We start from the raw sequence: 18,751 nt of genomic DNA on the forward strand, positions 1-18,751 counted from the left end.
GACCTTGGAAGAAGAACCCAGCAACATGCAAGGAGTTAAAAGAAGACTTTCTGCTCATTCAGAAGCAAGGAGAGAAAACCAGAGTTTGGTGAGTTAAGTTATGAGAAGAAGTTCCTCTACTTGGATAATGCTTTCTTTCAAAGAAGCATTCAGCCAATACTGAAGAACTGTATCTGAGGTTTGCAAATCTGGTTTTGCACATAGTGAAGAGGCTGTTGATGAAGTCAATCTCCTTCATGTTTTACAGATTGTGATGTACTTTTCTATGTTTATCTTTCTGTAATTTCTTGTGAGAAAAGGCATTGTGAGAAAGCTCAAGTAAAAGCCATGAGTGGAAAAAGGCTGAGTGATACATTTGAGAGAAAAGCCTAGAGTTATTTTCTGATTTTTTTAGGTTGGTTAAGTGTCTTGTATCTTGTACCTGTTAGGTATCCCTTTCTTAGTTGGGTTAGCACTAAGAGTGAATAGTTAGGTGTTAGCATGTCAATGTCAAGTTAGGTTAGAACTTGAATGTGAAATTGGTGTATGTAATACGTTTAACTATAGTGGAAATTCCTCCATTGTTGTGGAGGAGACTGGACGTAGGTTGCATAGCACAAGGCAACCGAACCAGGATATATGCTGGTGTTAGCTTTTCTCTTCTCTGCTGTGTTCTGTTTTCTGATATTCATGAGATAAAAATAAATTGTCTCACAAATTTCCGCTACTTAGTACAAACAGAATCAGAATTGAAAGTTTGATTTAAAAGGTCATAATAGCAACTTAAAAGGAAGACATAGATTCAACCCCCTTCTCTAAGCCTACCACAACCTTCAAAGATTGCTATTTGCTTTTGAGTTTAATAATTTAATTATTTATATAAAATATTTACTTATTTTATTTTTCAAATAGAAAATAAAATTATATAATATATAATAATTTTATACACTTAATAAGTTAATATTATTAACTTTTGCTCAAAAACACTCCCCCTTAAATCCGTTTTTGTGCACCGAATTACTGCTGCAGATTTTGTTGCAAAGTTAGCTGTAAGAGATTACCTTGTTCAGGTGGAATGATTTTATCCTTAAAATGAGTTAGATACAATTGTCTAATAAAAAAAAGATCTTCTTCTCCTTAGCCTTCATTCTCGTTTGGTCACACCCGAAAAAAAGGGCATGTATAAGTAACATATTTTGTGATAAACACTTGAACAGACATTGTTGCCGTAGTTACACACTATTTCATCCATGCCTCTTCCTGTTGCCAAAGTCCAAACTTGATAATTGTAGATGACTTCTTTCTCATTTCAGTTTGGCATAAATCTCTTTTTGCAAGGATTCTGGATATAACTTTGCCACTAATAGACTGATAGTCTAGCCTTATCTCCTTGGTGTTGTATACAAAATCATGACATCAGGAAATAACATGAAAACCCACTCCTACTCCTAACCCTTGCTCTTTTATTTTATTTTGTTTCGGACCAAATTGATAACTCATCTTTGAACTAAATAAAGAGTGTTACACTCTTGTTAATTAAATAAATTTCAGATCTCTATTTATTATATTTTATATCAATAGTGCATTGTCCTGTTTTTGCATTGTTCGTAAACATTACATATCACAACACATTCACTGAAAACTGCCTTCAGAAGCAGGAGGGAGAGCTTCTATTACTTTGGAAAGTAATTCAATCAGTTATTTAGCGAAGATGATGCCTGCAGCATGATAGTAATAAAAAGTCTGTCAGGACAAGTCATGAATCTTATAAAGTTAAGCGAATGTTAGTTGAGAAAAGTTGGTTTCTGAATCTTTCCCTTAATCCTATGACCTCACCTTAGAGTCTCTTTTGTGCCGCGGCGTACTTTACAACGGATGGTAGGGAGGCCAAGGCGCTGGTGCGCTTCATAGCGGTGACACCCAGAGAAGCCTACAAACCAAAGAGGACATGCATATTCTGATTGTGTTTCCATTGTGACAAGGCATTGTTTACATCTTAGAAATATAAAATAAGGAATAAACTATCATTTTGGTATTCGAAAATACAATCTTTCTAGTGTAAAAAAATGATGGTTTATCCTGTAAAATAATCAGTCTTCCATGTCCATGGTAGATCTTTTCAACTCCTTCACCATTCTTGTCTTCTTGTTTTGTTAATCCTTTCACTGTCTCTTATATATCTTAGATATAACATAAAAATTTCAGATACTATACACTATAATGTTCCCGCAGCACATTTCAGATGTGCTTCAGGAGCATGCAAGTATTTCTCGCGGAGGAAAGCACGTACCGTAATAGACTCCGTCAACCTCTAGCACATCAATCTGTAGCATGCAAAAGGAACTTAAATTTGCAGCTGCACATCATATTTTATGAATGAGAAATCTATTTAATATCCAAGTCTCCATATATCAATGTACTTTGATGTGTTCTCATTCTTTCTTTCCTGTCCACTTCATTCCTTGGAACAGAAAATTCTTTTAAGAATTAAAGAATTTGGCATATGCCTAATTTTAACAATGCAATTTTTTTCAAACATGCTATGGATACATAAAAATTCAATCACCAAATCAGCCACGCGCATAAAATATATGTTGGAGGATAAGATATACATATTGAAAACATATGAAACAATACATTTATATATATACAAATACAAATACAAATACATCGTGATTGATTTTTGATCTACACATTTTATTTTTTATATTTTTAACCACAAAGAAGGCACAAATTCCAGGACAATTAGACTCCAATCCAAATTCCAAATGATATCCAATGATACCCCCATAATATATAAAAAAATCCAAAACCAACACAATAGCAAGCATATAAACTCCAATATCAACACAAAAACTTTGACCAGTAATCTGCTAAACAAGGAGAAGCAAGTAGCGAATGCTTACAGGTACTTGAAGACCAATTTCACTTATACTATCCATAAGTTGTTGAACTTTGCTAGCATCATTTGATCTTGTCCTCATCAAAGGCCTTCTGATCTTATCAAGAGGAAGCTCCACTATCACTGGCCCCCCACCACCACCACTACTGCTTCCTAAACCTCCTGGAGGAGCCCCTGAATATTCAAATAAAAATAAATAAAAGTATTTTAACTTAGAATCTGAAAATAAAAATACAATTGAGATTTACAAAAACAGATAGAGAGAAAGATTTGTGGAACACCATTGGAACTGGATGAAGCAGACACAGTGAAGCTCCTTAATCTAATAGATGGAACCTGCAGAACAAAATTTGCCATTTTTCTTCTTTTTTGTGCTAATATTTTTCTTCTTTTTTTCCCTTTCCCCCCTCGCTCATGTGGTTCTATTTATAGTCAAAATATAAATTTAGAACCAGATAATATGAATGGCTAGATGAGAAGCATGACCCACCATTTTCAACGGCCAAGATGGTTCCTTTCACAAGCTATTTTGGATGGAGCTTGCTACAGAGAACAATAACTACAAACAACATTAGAAAGGTCAAAGATTTTATTTTTTTGAACCCCATTTAGCTCATCGGAACCATGGCAGCACTGGTTCCTTTCTCTCTTCTTAGGTACACACAACTCACTCACTCACTCACTCTCAATTGTGTGTTACTATTGAATTCAGTGTGTGTGTTTGCGCAGTGATCAAAATATTAATTTTCCTTTTCTATGATTTGCAGGAACTATTCACCATTCATGTTAGCAAGGCCTTTTATTGTGAAGGGGTGCAACCTCAATTTCTCCAAGTCTGTTCTTCCTCTCCCATGTCGCAGGTTTCTTCTTGTTTCTCTTAATTTTTAGTGTTGAAAGAAGTTAAAGTTTTCTTTTTTATGAGATGGGCAGTGCTTAAAACCAGAAAATTGTGGAAATTTGCTTGCGCAGTCACGGAATTAACAAATAGAGAAAGGGAATTTTGTCACAGTATCAGTGAAATTTTTTAGCATTAGTTGACAGTGTGACCTAATGATGATAATTTCCTTGGATAATTTACATTCAGTGTGTGTTTCATATGAGAGTAGAAAATGTAATCCAAGAAATTAGCTGTGTTTCTTTGTTCCTCCTCCTGTTTTGACGATTTTGCGAAGAAAAGAAGAGAAAATCAGTGAAAACAGAAAATAAAAATAAAACTGGAAATAAAAATTCAAACCAAATGCACGCTAAGTCTCTGATTGAATTCTATTTTTATTTTCTTTAAAAGATTTTGTGAACAAAAACTGAAAATGAAAACAAAAACCAAATATTTAGTTGATGCTCAACTCTATATATTCTACCATTGATTGAGAAAGTTGGCCCTAGCATGCAAACCAGGATACAATTACAATCATTGGTAGGAATAGGAATCTACACTCAACATTGTCAATTACGTTTTTCAATTGAGAGCATTCATTTCCATTCGAATTTGCAACTAATGGCTTAGTTATTGGTGAAAATGTGTTAGACTTTGCTTGGAAGGCATTGAAAATGGTGTTTCAAACAGCATCACTCATAAAAAAGATTGAAGCTTTTCACCCTGAAATAAGCATTGGATTTATTAAATGGTGTCTCTTATTATATTAGCAAATATGCTTGTGTAACTCTAATCTCATCTTATAACTTTTGACATAATTTGTTGATAACTAGAATTGTTTTCATGTGATACATTATGTGGATTTATTTCTCCTCTTGTTTATTACTCTTTCTGTTGATAACTGTAAAATGCTATCTATGGCAAATGGATCAGCATGGCCGAATAAATTGATTCAAAAACATACCGAAAAGTGATAGTGATAGCGAAATATAAAGGCAAACGATGTTGTTGATAGATATTTCCTCACTATGATACTTATTACAGGTTGCCATTTAGTGCGAGGGCGACGCACGATGAACAAGCTGCAGCCAAAGCAGCTGCTGCTACTGCTGATAGTGGAGCTCCAACAATGTATCAGCATTTTACATGATACCACTACTGTAATCATTAAGTAGTTGAACAAATGCTTCTTATTCTGAATCATATTTGAAACTCTCTGAGGTTCAAACTCTTCAAAATCAAAGAACTTTTTGGAAGGAATTTTTGGAAAAGGACTGTAAATACAACCTATGAAAAGGCCTTCCATGTTTTGAACATGTTAGCTACTGGATTAAGTAGTTAATTTGCTACACATCAGGAATTTCTCATATCAAATTGTTACATAATTTCTTAATCATTTCATTCTTTTCTTTATTGTGTCTAAACTTTGTGGCATTTTCCTTCTTAAAGATTTGACAAGATAATCAATAAGGAAATCCCTTCCAGCATTGTGTATGAAGATGAAAAGGTCCTTGCATTTAGGGACATCAATCCACAGGCTCCAGTTCATGTTCTTGTCATTCCGAAAGTTAGAGACGGATTAACAGAACTCGCCAAGGTGACTAAACTTCCTTATCTGTATCTAATAAAGTTTTGCATTGTTAAGTATTCAGTTCCCGGCATATTCTTCCTGCTGATTTGAAGGAAAAATATTAAGCTTTTCTGTATCTTGTATTCATATGAAATTTTAGCCTTTGACGCTCTCTTCTAACCAATGATAAATACATACAAGAGTCAATTTCACACATAAGAATTTGGGTATTGAAGTGAGTGTCATCCCAAAATCTAAGGATAATAGAATGGGTGTTTTCACGGAAAATACATGGTAAAGAAACATTTTCATAACTAACTTGGCTTGGTTGAGTGGTTAGCTCATTCATTCGCTTAAATAAGTGTTGGGGTTCAAATCTTGCCTTATATATGCAGCAACCTATTGGCCAACAGCAAACCCTTTAAATGGAGCTCAAATTTGCAACAGATTAGTTTTTAGTCTGTCGAGTTAGGAAATACCATGAGAAATAAAAAAAAAAAGAGAGAGAAACATTTTCATTTGATGTAATAATCAAATATCTTTCATAATTTGCAGGCTGAGGCTAGACATGGAGAAATACTAGGTCAACTTCTATATGCTGCACGAATAGTAGCTGAGAAGGAGGGTATCCTTGATGGATTTCGTGTTGTCCTAAACAGTGGTCCAAGTGCATGTAAAGCTTGTTTCTTTCTTGTGCAACTTTCCTCAGAATCTTTTTCACTTTTGCTCATTACAATTGTTAACATTTTTGTACACTCACATTAATAATCTCTTTTGTTTCTGATTATTAGGTCAATCTGTGTATCATCTACACTTACATGTCCTTGGTGGGAGACAGATGAATTGGCCACCTGGTTGAAGTCTCAAAAAGTAATCCTTCTAGAAACATAAAATTTTCCCATTTTATCATGTTAGCATCACTCATTTTCTGATGTATTTCACATTAACATAACATTTCTTCGTGAGCTGTACTAAGGACACATGTCAATGTCATCCAACTCTAGAGAGAGTTGATATTTGCCCTTTATATTTATAAAATTGATTGCTTTTAGAGCTCAATGTTTAATTGAATGTAACTCAGAGTGTACATTCAAATTAGTTCCAAAAAAAATTTAGATCCAATACTTTAGTCTCTAACCATTTTTATGAAGTTTTTGAAAATTATTTTTGTCAGACAGATCGGTTCATTTGTCGTTTTCAATCAACTTTTTAATATGAATGTTAGACAAATAAATCTTTAATAAGTTTTATTATAAAATAATTAAATATTTAAAAAATACACTCTAAAATAAATTAGTATCCTTTCAAAATGATGTAAAAACTAATTTGTTCAATAAAAATAATTTTAAAAAAATTTTAGAAAATAAAAATTTATTGAAAATCAAAATATTTCATCTAAAGTTTTTTAAAAATTAATTTAGTATTTATTCAAACTGAAATTACAAATTATAAATAATAAATGAAAAATAATCTATTATAATGATCCTGAACTATTTTGTACAGACACACAAGCCAAATGCCAAATGTGTAGTAGTAGCTACGTAAAATTTCGGTAGCATCTTCCATCACAGTTCACCATATCCATTAAATATAACGATCTCCAGAGAGGTAATTTAATTTTATTATATAATGTATTTTAATAAATATTATATTATTTAAAGATTAATTAGGTAATATATAAATTATTTTATATTACAAAATATTTATTTAATAATTTGTATAATTTTTATATAATTATTTAACTAAAATGTTATACAAATTGAAATCTAGTTTTTTATTTTAAGAATTTGAATTTATTTATTTTAAAAAAAGGCATAGACATTTTATATTAGAATTATATAAAATTACATCTTCATTTGTTACTTCTAGTTTTACATTTTAGTTGTCATACTTTACTTTCTCATATAATGTTCTTTAGTTTGTAAATAATTAGAAAAAAATGAATAAGAATGAGAAACACAAAAAAGAAATATAAAATTATAAATTAACTTTATAATCATGATATATTTGAATATACCAGATAAAGAAATGTACTAAATTTGAACTTAGTTAGGTTAGAAAAAATGAATAAGAATAAAAAATACCAAAAACATAAAATAAAATTATGAATTAATTTTATAATTATGATATATTTAAATATATTTAAAGAGAAAATGTGCTAAACTTAAACTTATTTGGAGGAATTTTCGTTAATTGATATGAGAGATTAAGAAATAAAAAATAATAAAATTCTTATATAGTATACATAAGTAGACCAAAAAATGTAGTAACAAGAATCTTCCTAGGTATAAGTTGTAAAATTTTAATATTTTTGCAACAAAAAATTTTTATAATTAACATTATTATGATATTTTTAATGTATATTTATTGCATTTAATTAATACTTTTTGTTTTAATTGAATAATAATAGATATTTTTTTTAATTTTTTTAAAATCTTTTACTAAAAGATTATTAGTTAAATTTTAAGTTTTGCCAAGTAATCAAAGTTGTTGATATAGTATCATTAGAAAAGAAAACATGACTTAAATTCAATGTAAAAGAAGTTAGTATCAACTTTTATATAATAAAAATAGATAACATTGATAGATAGATTCAAAATGGTTTTCATATGCCCAATAAGCAATATCATTTTACCTTAAAAAAATGAACAAATGCTATGCATACCAGTATACTTGCAACCAAAACAACAACAAAGCAGCCATGTTAATAAAGAATATATATATATATATATATATATATATATATATATATATATATATATATATATTTAACTTTATTCTATATCCTGTACAATTCAATAAAGATACAATTTAATCTTTCCTTCTCAGGCTCATCTCTATGCGTATGCTAATATAAACCTTACGGAATCTACAACACAACGATTTAGTAGCATGGTACGTGACAACAAACTTTACCAACACTTCCATATATCATACACTCCAACAAACTTTACCAAGCCTTCTTATATATCACTCGGTTAGGCCCCACTAGCAGGTAAGAATTAATTAAAGAACAATGACGGGTGCATAAAAGTTATTCTCACAAATGCCTCACACAATAAGTAAGAGTAGCTGAGATTTTGGTGACACGTATAAAGTAGTAGTAACTTAAGAAAAAAGATACTCCTTTTATGCGAGGCTTCTGTGAGAAAACATGCATGCACATCGATCAGTTCACTTAATTAATGTTCTTAATCACCTCAAAATAAGCTTGCAGAACTGAGTCGTAGAATGCTAAACCCAATTTGTGTGAGAATAGGTTCTATAAGGTTCTAAAGGCGGTCTGGTTTGTACATATGCAAGAACAGTCAGCTTCCCTTTTTAACAACCTTTTCTCGCGGTTAATCATCAGTTTAATCAAGGGAAGCTTTTTGGAAACTTGGCGCCAAATTTCATTAACAGTCCCATCTGGTTCTTCATATTCAAAGTATCGCTTCACCTGAAAGCAGATAAATTAAGTTAATACCCTGACATAACACACACACACACAAAGAAAAAGAAGAGGCAAAGAGAAAAAAAAGAGAGGGGGGAGGATAAAAACAAATGTTAACTAGAACACCCTCCTATATTTTTTTTAAATAAAATCAAAATCAAAAGGAGGGATCAAAGCATGCAAGACAATTACAGTACATGACATAGATTCAAGGGTGTCCATGATTCATGATACATCTAGGATTTAGCCATCTAGAGGAGAAGCAATGAGGACCTATAACATTGATTCAAGTTTCTTACTCAAGTTTTATTTTGACAAATCAGTGAAACCCTCAAATTGTTACAGGTCTTGTTGGGGGGGGGGGGGGGGGGGGGGGGGGGAAGCATTCTTCTAATGTTCAAAAGGAATGTACCCTAATCAGAATTTGTAGCATAACAAGAAATTTATTGAGAAAATTATACCAGCACTACTAACCTCTTTCAATTCTTTCTGATATTTAAGGATCCTCTTAGGGGTCACTGCTCTCAACTTTGATACCAAATATCCTGGCTTTATAGAAGAATCAGTGTCCACAAATAAAGCAATCTTCTTATAGTCTATAGTATCTTCAAAAGGCAACTCGATATTATCACTGACAATCACTGGAATGCATAAGCTAACTATAGCATCAAAGAGTCGACAGGCTGATGGAGTATCTCCAGCAGGATGTAAACAGAACTTCGATGTGTGCATGCCTTGTGAAGCCGCCCGTCTACTCTCTCTGGATTGTGCTCCATGTTTTATTATGACATCCTCTTCCTTTTCAAGAACTTGAAAGAGTATATCACGAATTTTCCCTCCCTGTACAATATATAAGGAGATAAAATAATCAACACAACAAAATCCCTATTGTACGAGCGAGGCACCTGAATCAAAGGCAATATTCTGGTCATTATATGGAATAAAAAGCAACACTGTCACAGCACCAAGCACATGTTTTTACGACACCAACAACATACAACACCCAGAAAGTAGAAAATTACCGAAGTTTGTGTGTATCAGTTCAATTCAATTACCGTAATGTTAACATGAAGTTAAGTCTTAGAAGAACTTATATATGGTATGGCTCTAGGCTCCAAGCACCAAGAGTTTAAAGAGGTGTTTACAGATCATGCAACCTCGCATTGGCAGCAGGAACTCTTATGACAAAACTATGAATTAGTATCATTTCCAGCTAGCTCCCATGAAGCAAAAGACAAAGTAATAGCAGTATGGTTTTTCCAAAGATACCAAAGAAGAAACATCAATGCAGAAAGAGAAAGAGAATTAGCTATGCAAAGAAGGTCTCTAAGGAGGATCCTTGGTAGATGCCAAAATCATCAAAGTAGCACTCTGTATCAAAATCATTACCCTTCCATTTGCCATCAAACATGTAGATTCATAGGCAACAGAAATTTTCAAAGGCTCAGGAATGCCGTTGCACAATTTGCACTCAGCTAGTTTAAACAGAATTTTTTCATCCTAATATTGGTTCTAAACACACCGTGTCAAAAAATTAACATCAAGGTTTCCAATTCACAATTATAACAATCAACCACCAATAATTGCATGCATAAAAAAAAAATCACATCACCTCTTTGCGATACCGATTGCCCATGAAGAACAGCAACGTCTTGCGATTCTCTACGCTGACGTCACCGTCGTAGCTCCGTATCCGGTGTGAGTAAGGAACCACCACGTCCTTCACCAGCGACCCCTGGTCAGGCCTCAACCTCCCGAAATCTGCAACCAGCAGAACGCAATTCCTGACCCGATCCAAAACCCGATACATCGCGTTCGGATCCGAAGCAACGATCACGTGATCCCTTCCGTTGCTCCTCTTCCAATACTCCTGCGCCTCCAGCCACTCCACCAGCGCCTCCTGATTCTCCTCGTCGCTGTACGCAGGTTTCTCCGGGCCCGGGCCCGAGCCCGCGGGCCGAATAGGATTGACAATCAAGCTCAACGAAGAGAAAAACGGAACGAAGAACAGGTCCGCCTCCTCGGGGTCCACGACGCGAACAACTGGCGATCCGGATCGTTCCGAGTCGGGTCGGGTAAGATCCGAGAATAGATACCATTCCGCCATGTGCTGGTGGCCAGGGTACTTGAGCGACGAGACGGTGTGCGGAGCACGTGCACCACGCGCCAGCGAGTGTTGCTGTATGACGCCGTAGGTGAACCTGTGTGGGAGATCGTACAAATAGACTTTAACGGGAGGGGAGCCACCACGGCCGCCACCTCCGGCGGCGGCGAGTATGGCGGAGCGCACGGTGGTTGTAGCGGCGGTGGTGTCGGCGTCGAGGGAAGGGTTGAAGAAGGCGTTGAAGAGCGCGTAGAGGACGCAGAAGAGAGAGAATGTAATTAGGGTTTGTTTGAGGAGTGGTTTTCGGTTCATGGCGTGGAAGAACGCGTGGATTCGAGAGATGAGAGTGGGTTTGGGTTTTCTGGTTTTGGCCTTTGCTGATGATGCTAATGCTGAAGCAGCTGCTCCTTCGTCCATGATTTTGGAGTAAAACGGCATTTGATTCCTTTTTTTTTTCTTTTTTTGTTTCCTTCACGTACAAACACGACCAATGAATTATCGTTTTGCTTTTTATCCTTTTAATTAATTTTCCTTTTTTGCTTGGCTCTGTGTGTGATGTTTGTCTACTAAATTTTGGATGGTTGAAAAGAGAGTGAATTTAAGTATACTAATACTAGTGTGAATGAAGAGAGCACAGGCAGAACAAGAAAAGATGAGGCTGGTTTTCGTATCTGCTGCTCTGTCAATAGAAATTAAATTTGTAATTAGTAAGATGGTGATAAGATAACTTATCTTGATAGCATGCTTAAGTACTTAACAACGACTTGTTTTTCAATTTTTTAAAAAGGAGGAGGTTAAATGTATTTAACAAATAAAAAATATAAATTTTTTCTCTCAAAATATTTTATGGAATATCTATTATCTATGCTATTAATAAGGAATTCAAGGGGATAATTTTTTAAAAGTCCAAATTCTTATCTCTGAAATATTATTTGTTTGTTACTTGTTAGTTGTTATACTCTTTTTTATAATTTCTAAGCTTTGAAAGTGTTTTAAATTTATAATTTTGAAAACATATGAGATTCTATCATACAAAATATTTTTATTGTAAATTTAATGATGTTAAAAATATAAAAATAGTTTTACTTTATACTAAGATTGTAAATGTGGATTGATAGTCAATGAAATCTGGGATTTACACTTTTAGCAAAATATTTCATTTTCTTTCGGATCATTATTCATATTTTTAGAAATGCTTAATATCATTCATATATATATATATATATTGAATATTTAAAGTTTAACCATCTTTAATTCCTAAAACAGAAAGTCTTTGATCAAAAAGAATTTTTTTTATCAAAAATAAAAAAATTCGAATTCACGATTTTTTAGATGAGTACAGAAAAATTATGCTATTTGAAGTATAACTCATTGACATAAAAAATATATTTTGAAAAAGAAACAATTAACAAATAGTAGCATGTTAGGATAAGTATGATGATGTGGATGCCTATTTAATAGGCAGTTCTCTCTTTTCACATATGAGAATTCACTTTTTTAACACAGAATAAAATTAATAGGCATTACTCTTGTACGCCTATAAATAGGCATGAACTGATGCAAAAATAACACACACAATCAATAAAATACCTTTCTCTCTTTTTATTCTCTACTAATAGTTTCTCTTTCTCTTTCTTTTGTTGCTGCTGATAAATATATGAATAATTTTTATTGAACTAATTATATTAATATTAGAGTCTTCTATTTACACATCTTTATTTTATATTTAGTATATCTTTTATTTATTTTACAACACGTTATTAGTACGAGACTCTGATCAAAATTTAGAAGATTCCAAAAATGACAAAGATATATAATGAAGATGTATGCCTTGCAGATAGTGCAAGTTCACACACCATTCTCAAAAGTACTATATACTTTACCCATCTTGTGCCAAAAAAAGAATATGTTAATACTATTATTGGCTCAAGCAATGTGATTGAAGGCTCCTAAAGAGCTATAATTTTGTTTACCAGGAGAACAAAATTTATAATAAATAATGCACTATTGTCCACTAAGTCTCTAAGAAATTTATTGAGTTTCAAAGATATTCGCCAAAATGAATATCATATTGAGACAATGAATGAGAGAAATCATGAGTACTTATGTATAACAACTCATGATTTAAATAAAAATGTTATATTAGATAAGTTACCCTCGCTTTTATCTGGGTTATATTATACCAAGATTAGTGCAATTGAATCACATGCCATTGTAAACCAGAAGTTTACTAGCTCAAATGAATTCATAACTTGGCATGATCGATTAGGTCATCTGGGAACAACCATGATGCAGAAAATTATTGAAAACTCCCATGGACATTCACTAAAGAATCAGAAGATTCTTAAATCTAGTGAATTTTGTTGTGCTGCATGTTCTCAAGGGAAGTTAATTTTAAGGTTATCACTAGTAAATATTGGATTTGAGTTCCCTGAATTTCTAGAAAGGATTCAAGGTGATATATGTGGACCTATTCATCCACCATGTGAATCTTTTAGATATTTTATGGTCCTGATGGACGCATATTCGAGATGGTCACATGTGTGCTTATTGTCTTCTCACAACTTGGTGTTTGCGTTATTACTAGCTCAAATTATTCGATTAAAAGCACAATTTTCAGAAAATCCAATCAAAGCAATTCGTCTTGATAATGCTGGTAAATTTACTTCCCAAGCTTTTGATGCTTATTGTATGGCTAATGGAATAAGTGTTGAACATCCAGTAGCTCATGTTCACACACAAAATGGGTTAGCAGAATCACTTATTAAACGCCTCCAATTAATTGCTAGACCCTTACTTATGAGAATAAATCTCCCAACCTCGATTTGGGGGCATGCTATTTTACATGGCGCAACACTTATTCGTTTGAGGCCAACGAGTTATCATCAGTTCTCTCTTATGCAATTAGCTTTTGGCCAGCAGCTAAATATTTCTCATTTAAGAATATTCGGTTCCCATTGCACCATCTTCTCGCACCAAAATGGGACCTCAAAGAAAATTGGGGATATATGTTGGATATGATTCTCCCTCTATAGTAAGGTATCTTGAGATACAAATTAGGGATGTATTTAAATCCTGATTTGCAGATTGTCATTTTGATGAATCAAAATTTTCAATATTAGGGGGAGAGAATAAGCTTCCTGAAAAGAAACTTAATTGGAATGCATCATCTTTGATGCATTTGGATCCTCGATCAGGACAATGTGAACTAAAAGTTCAAAAGATTATACATTTGCAAAGGATAGCAAATGAATTGCCTGATGCATTTTCCAATATAAAGAGGATAACCAAATCTTATATACCGGCTAAAAATGCTCCGATTCGAGTTAATGTCCCAGTCGGACAAATTGCCACTAAAACAAATTCACACCAGAAAGCGTGGCAGGCCTGTCGGTTCCAAAGACAAAAATCTTCGAAAAAGAAAAGAGGTAAATATTATTCCTGTTGCAAAAGGCATAGTAAAGACACCTACAGTTGTCCAAAATTTGGATATAGTTTTAACGCCAAAAGACATTCAAGTACCTGAAAATTGTAAAATGACGAGATCTCGATAAATTATGTCTTACAGGAGAAAAATGGGACCGAAATAAGATAATTATCAATGAAATATTTGCATATAATGTGGCATTGAATATCATGCATGAAAGTAAGGATCTTGAACCAAAATCAGTCGAAGAATGTCAACAAAGGAATGATTAGCCGAAATGGAAAGAAGCCATGAAGGCTGAATTAGACTCACTTGCAAAACGTGGAGTCTTTAGGCCTGTAGTCTGTACACCAGAAGATGTAAAACCTGTTGGATACCGATGGATATTTGTGAGAAAAAGAAATGAGAAAAATGAAGTTTTACGCTACAAAGCTCGACTTGTAGCACAAGGTTTTCCACAAAAGGCTCGGTATAGATTATGAAGAAATGTATTCCCCTGTAGTGGATGCAATAACATTGCGTTATTTGGTCAGTTTATCTGTATATCATAAATTACCTATGCATTTTATGGATGTGGTAATAGCTTACTTATACGACTCATTAGATTGTGATATCTATATGAAAGTCTTTGAAGGATTAAAAATATCTAAACCATCTTATGAATATTCACATGGGTTATACTCAGTCAAATTGTAAAGATCTTTGAATGGTCTAAAGCAATCTGGACGAATGTGGTATAATAATCTTACTGAGTATTTGGCCAAAAACGGATTTAAGAATGACGATATCTACCCATGTGTTTTCATAAAGAAATCTGCATCTGGATTTATTATAATTACTGTGTATGTTGAAGATTTAAGTATCATTGAAACTCTTGAAGAGATTCCAAAAACTATAAAAGCTCTAAAAAAGGAGTTTGAGATGAAAGATCTTGGAAAGACTAAATTTTGTCTCGGCTTGCAGATCGAGCATACAAAAAATGAGATCTTTATTCATCAAACAACATACACAAAAAATATCTTGAAGAGATTTTATATGGATAAGTCACATCCATTAAGTACCCCAATGATCGTAAAATCTTTGGATGTGGAAAAGGATCAATTCCGTCCTAAGGAAGAAAATGAAGATATCATTGGACCTGAAGTATTATATTATAGTGTCATTGGAGCGCTAATGTATCTTGCTAATAATACAAGATCTGATATATCATTTGCTGTGAATTTACTAGTAAGATATAGTTCCTCTCTAATCAGAAGACATTGGAATGGAATCAAACAAATCTTTTGATATCTTCATAGATAGATTGATATGGATTGTTTTATCCATATGAATCAAAGTCACAATTAGTTGGCTATGCAAATGCTGGATATTTGGCTGATCCACATAAAGGGGAATCTCAAACAGGATACTTATTCACGTATGGTGGTATAGCTATATCATGGAGGTTCACAAAATAGACGATTGCGGCAACATCCTCTAATCATGCTGAAATACTAGCGATATATGAAGCTAGTCGCAAGTATTTTTGGCTCAGGAGTTTGATCCAATATATTCTGTCATCATGCAGACTGATTGATCATAAGATAGCTCCAACTGTCATGTTTGAAGATAATACAGCATGGATTGCTCAACTTAAAGGCGGATATATCAAAGGTGATAGAACAAAGCATATTTTTCTCAAATTCTTCTTCACTCGTAATCTTCAAAATAAAGGGACAATTGATATCCAACAGATCTGCTCAAGTGACAATCTGAGTATCTGACAGATCTATTTACAAAGTCACTCCCAAAATCCTCCTTTAAAAAATTGGTACATCAGATTGGGATGTGTTTATTTCGAGATATTAAATGATGTCGACAAGAGGGGGAGACTGTACTCTTTTTTTCTTGGTCAGGTTTTTTCCCATTGGGTTTTTCTTGACAAGGTTTTTAACGAGGCAGTCCCCATCACAAAGGATATTGTACTCCTTTTTCCTTCACTAAAGTTTTTTTTTTCATTGGGTTTTTCTTTAGTAAGGTTTTAACAAGACAATAATCTTAAATGGTCATCCAAGGGAGAGTGTTAAGATAAGTATGATGATATGAATGCCCATTTAATTTCCACATATGAGAATTCACTTTCTCAACACAGAATGAAATTAATAGGCACTACTCTTATACGCCTATAAATAAGCATGAACTTATACAAAAGTAACACACACAATCAATAAAATACCCTTCTCTCTTTTTATTCTTTACTAATAGTTTTTCTTTCTTTCTTTTGTTACTACTTATAAATATATGAATAATTTTTATTAAGTTAATTATATTAATACTAGAGTCTTCTATTTATACATCTTTTTGTATATTTAATATATCTTTTATTTACTTTACAACATAGCATAATAAATTAAGCAGCTTATATAGTAAACGGGTTAAATAAAAAATGTTATAATAAAAAACCTTAATGTCTTTGAATAGGTGCCATTAACTAGTGGCGGAATTTTCTTCTTGAATTATTCTCCACATACAAGCATTTTTTCCATACAAATCTTTATAAGTCATCATCATCATTCTTCTTCTTCTTCTTCTTCGTTATCGTCATCATCAACACCACCTCTTCCTCCTCTTCCTCTTCCTTCTTTTTTTTATTGGAATTTCTTCTCCTATTTTTATTGTTTTGAATCCAATCAAGTGGCTGAAGTGTGGTTCAATTCAAAAGAAAAAAAAAGATAGCATTAGAGAAAATCTTTTTCTGTATTTGCAACAAATTTAGGTGTAACACGGAGATATTTAGGTGTAACACGAAGATATTTGAGTGTATTTTTAAGAATTTTGGGTGTATTTTTATTCTGATAAGTTCTGCATAATTCAAAACTCTTTCTCTTCCTCCTCCTCATCTTCTACTGCTTTTTTTATCATCATCATCACCATCTTCTTTTTTATTCATCTTTTTTTACCTTCTCAAGTTTCTTCTTATTTTACTCTCTGAACAAGAATAAAAAAATCAAATAAAGAAGAAGAAGAAACACATAATGCTACAAAATTACTTAGAAGATGATGAACTTACATTCATTTAACTAAAAAAAGACATAAATAAGAAAAAAAGAAGAATAAGAAAATGCAGCATTAGAGATCTGTATTTGCAGCAAATTTGGGTGTAACATGAGGATATTTAGGTGTATTTTTATTCTAATAAGTTCTGCATAATTCAAAATTCTTTCTCTTCCTCCTTCTCATCTTCTACTACTTCTTCTTCTTCCTCATCTTCTTATTTTGTTTTCTTATAATTTTTCTTGGGAGAAAAAATCAAACAAAGAAAAAGAAATACATAATGTTGCAAAATCAATAGAAAGAGGAGGAGAAAAAAATGCAACAACAATAAAAAGAACCACGATGAGGATGAAAACGCGAAGAAGAAGAAGAAATGCGAAGAAAAATGAGGAGGAATGCAAAGAAGAATGAGAAGAAAAAGAAGAAGGAGAATGAGCAGGAAGAAGAACGTGGAATACAAACGTTGAAGAAGAACCGTTTCTCATTTCGCGCCATTCAAAGTTGAGGAAGCGCATGTTTACACGCTCTTTAAATTGAGAGTTGTTTTTGTTGGATTTTGACTTGTATAGACTTGTATGCCAAAAAGACTTGTATGTATAGTAAGTCTCTTTGTCCTTTTTTATTCCTTTTTGTCTTACAATAATTTGCATAAAATTTATTTTATTTTTATTTGTAAATAGTAAAAAAATTAAACTCTAATTCGTTTCTGCGAATACTCGCTCTGTCCCCTATCTGCTCCCATAATTATTAAAATCCAACAAATAAAACTAAATTTTAAAATTTATATAACTATCACATACATAACATAAATTAAAATAAAAATTTAAAAATAAGACAATATAGTTAATTATTTTACATATATTATATTTTAAAATTATATATATTATATACCGGAACGAATATAGCAGATATTACCTACATCCGACTCTACTCGCTAAAATCCTGTTCCAGTAATTATCCATTCCAAACGAGTAGAGACACGATAGATACCACGAGTTCGGATAATGTTGCATCTCTACCACTAACTTCTTGGCCTGGCACATATATTTTCTTTGGATCAATTTTTTTAAAAGAAAAAAATTAGTAAAATGAAAAAATAGATCTTAATCATCTATAAATTAAAATAGTAGAACTCAATTGACTAACATAAAATAAAAATTATAAATTTAATAATAATTACCTCTACTTTATCAATTTATAATTTTTTTCACTTAATTTGTTTTCTAATTTTTTGAATGCTTTTACTTATTCAACACTACAAAGTACAAATCTATAATGAAAAAAAAGCATCGTTACATAGATGACATGTATGGATACGAGAAAGATAAATCTTAGAAAAAAATTTAACTTTTAAATTAAAAAAAAGAAATAAATTATCTTAATTTATTTTTTTAATTGTTTAATAAAATTTGATTTTTTACTTTATATT

General features: G+C 32.5%; 3 protein-coding genes across 3 annotated transcripts; 1 reads left to right on the forward strand and 2 right to left on the reverse strand.

The window, feature by feature from the left end:
* Positions 1–1,094: 1,094 nt before the first annotated feature.
* LOC130977137 (sulfiredoxin, chloroplastic/mitochondrial) lies at positions 1,095–3,276 on the reverse strand. Its single transcript, XM_057902160.1, has 5 exons — positions 3,163–3,276; positions 2,886–3,055; positions 2,270–2,303; positions 1,816–1,909; positions 1,095–1,697 (listed from the first exon to the last, which is right to left on the reverse strand). The coding sequence occupies exons 1-5, from the start codon at positions 3,236–3,238 to the stop codon at positions 1,682–1,684; spliced, it is 390 nt and encodes a 129-aa protein (XP_057758143.1). The 5' UTR covers positions 3,239–3,276; the 3' UTR covers positions 1,095–1,681.
* A 6-nt stretch (positions 3,277–3,282) lies between these two features.
* LOC130977136 (14 kDa zinc-binding protein) lies at positions 3,283–6,391 on the forward strand. Its single transcript, XM_057902159.1, has 6 exons — positions 3,283–3,537; positions 3,649–3,741; positions 4,800–4,886; positions 5,205–5,352; positions 5,881–5,998; positions 6,117–6,391. The coding sequence occupies exons 1-6, from the start codon at positions 3,506–3,508 to the stop codon at positions 6,182–6,184; spliced, it is 546 nt and encodes a 181-aa protein (XP_057758142.1). The 5' UTR covers positions 3,283–3,505; the 3' UTR covers positions 6,185–6,391.
* Positions 6,392–8,103: 1,712 nt separating this feature from the next.
* LOC130976055 (probable arabinosyltransferase ARAD1) lies at positions 8,104–11,547 on the reverse strand. Its single transcript, XM_057900795.1, has 3 exons — positions 10,371–11,547; positions 9,233–9,598; positions 8,104–8,764 (listed from the first exon to the last, which is right to left on the reverse strand). The coding sequence occupies exons 1-3, from the start codon at positions 11,298–11,300 to the stop codon at positions 8,588–8,590; spliced, it is 1,473 nt and encodes a 490-aa protein (XP_057756778.1). The 5' UTR covers positions 11,301–11,547; the 3' UTR covers positions 8,104–8,587.
* Between the last annotated feature and the right edge of the window lie 7,204 nt (positions 11,548–18,751).

Source organism: Arachis stenosperma, chromosome 4 (genome assembly GCF_014773155.1).
Source record: "Arachis stenosperma cultivar V10309 chromosome 4, arast.V10309.gnm1.PFL2, whole genome shotgun sequence".
NCBI lineage: Eukaryota > Viridiplantae > Streptophyta > Magnoliopsida > Fabales > Fabaceae > Arachis > Arachis stenosperma.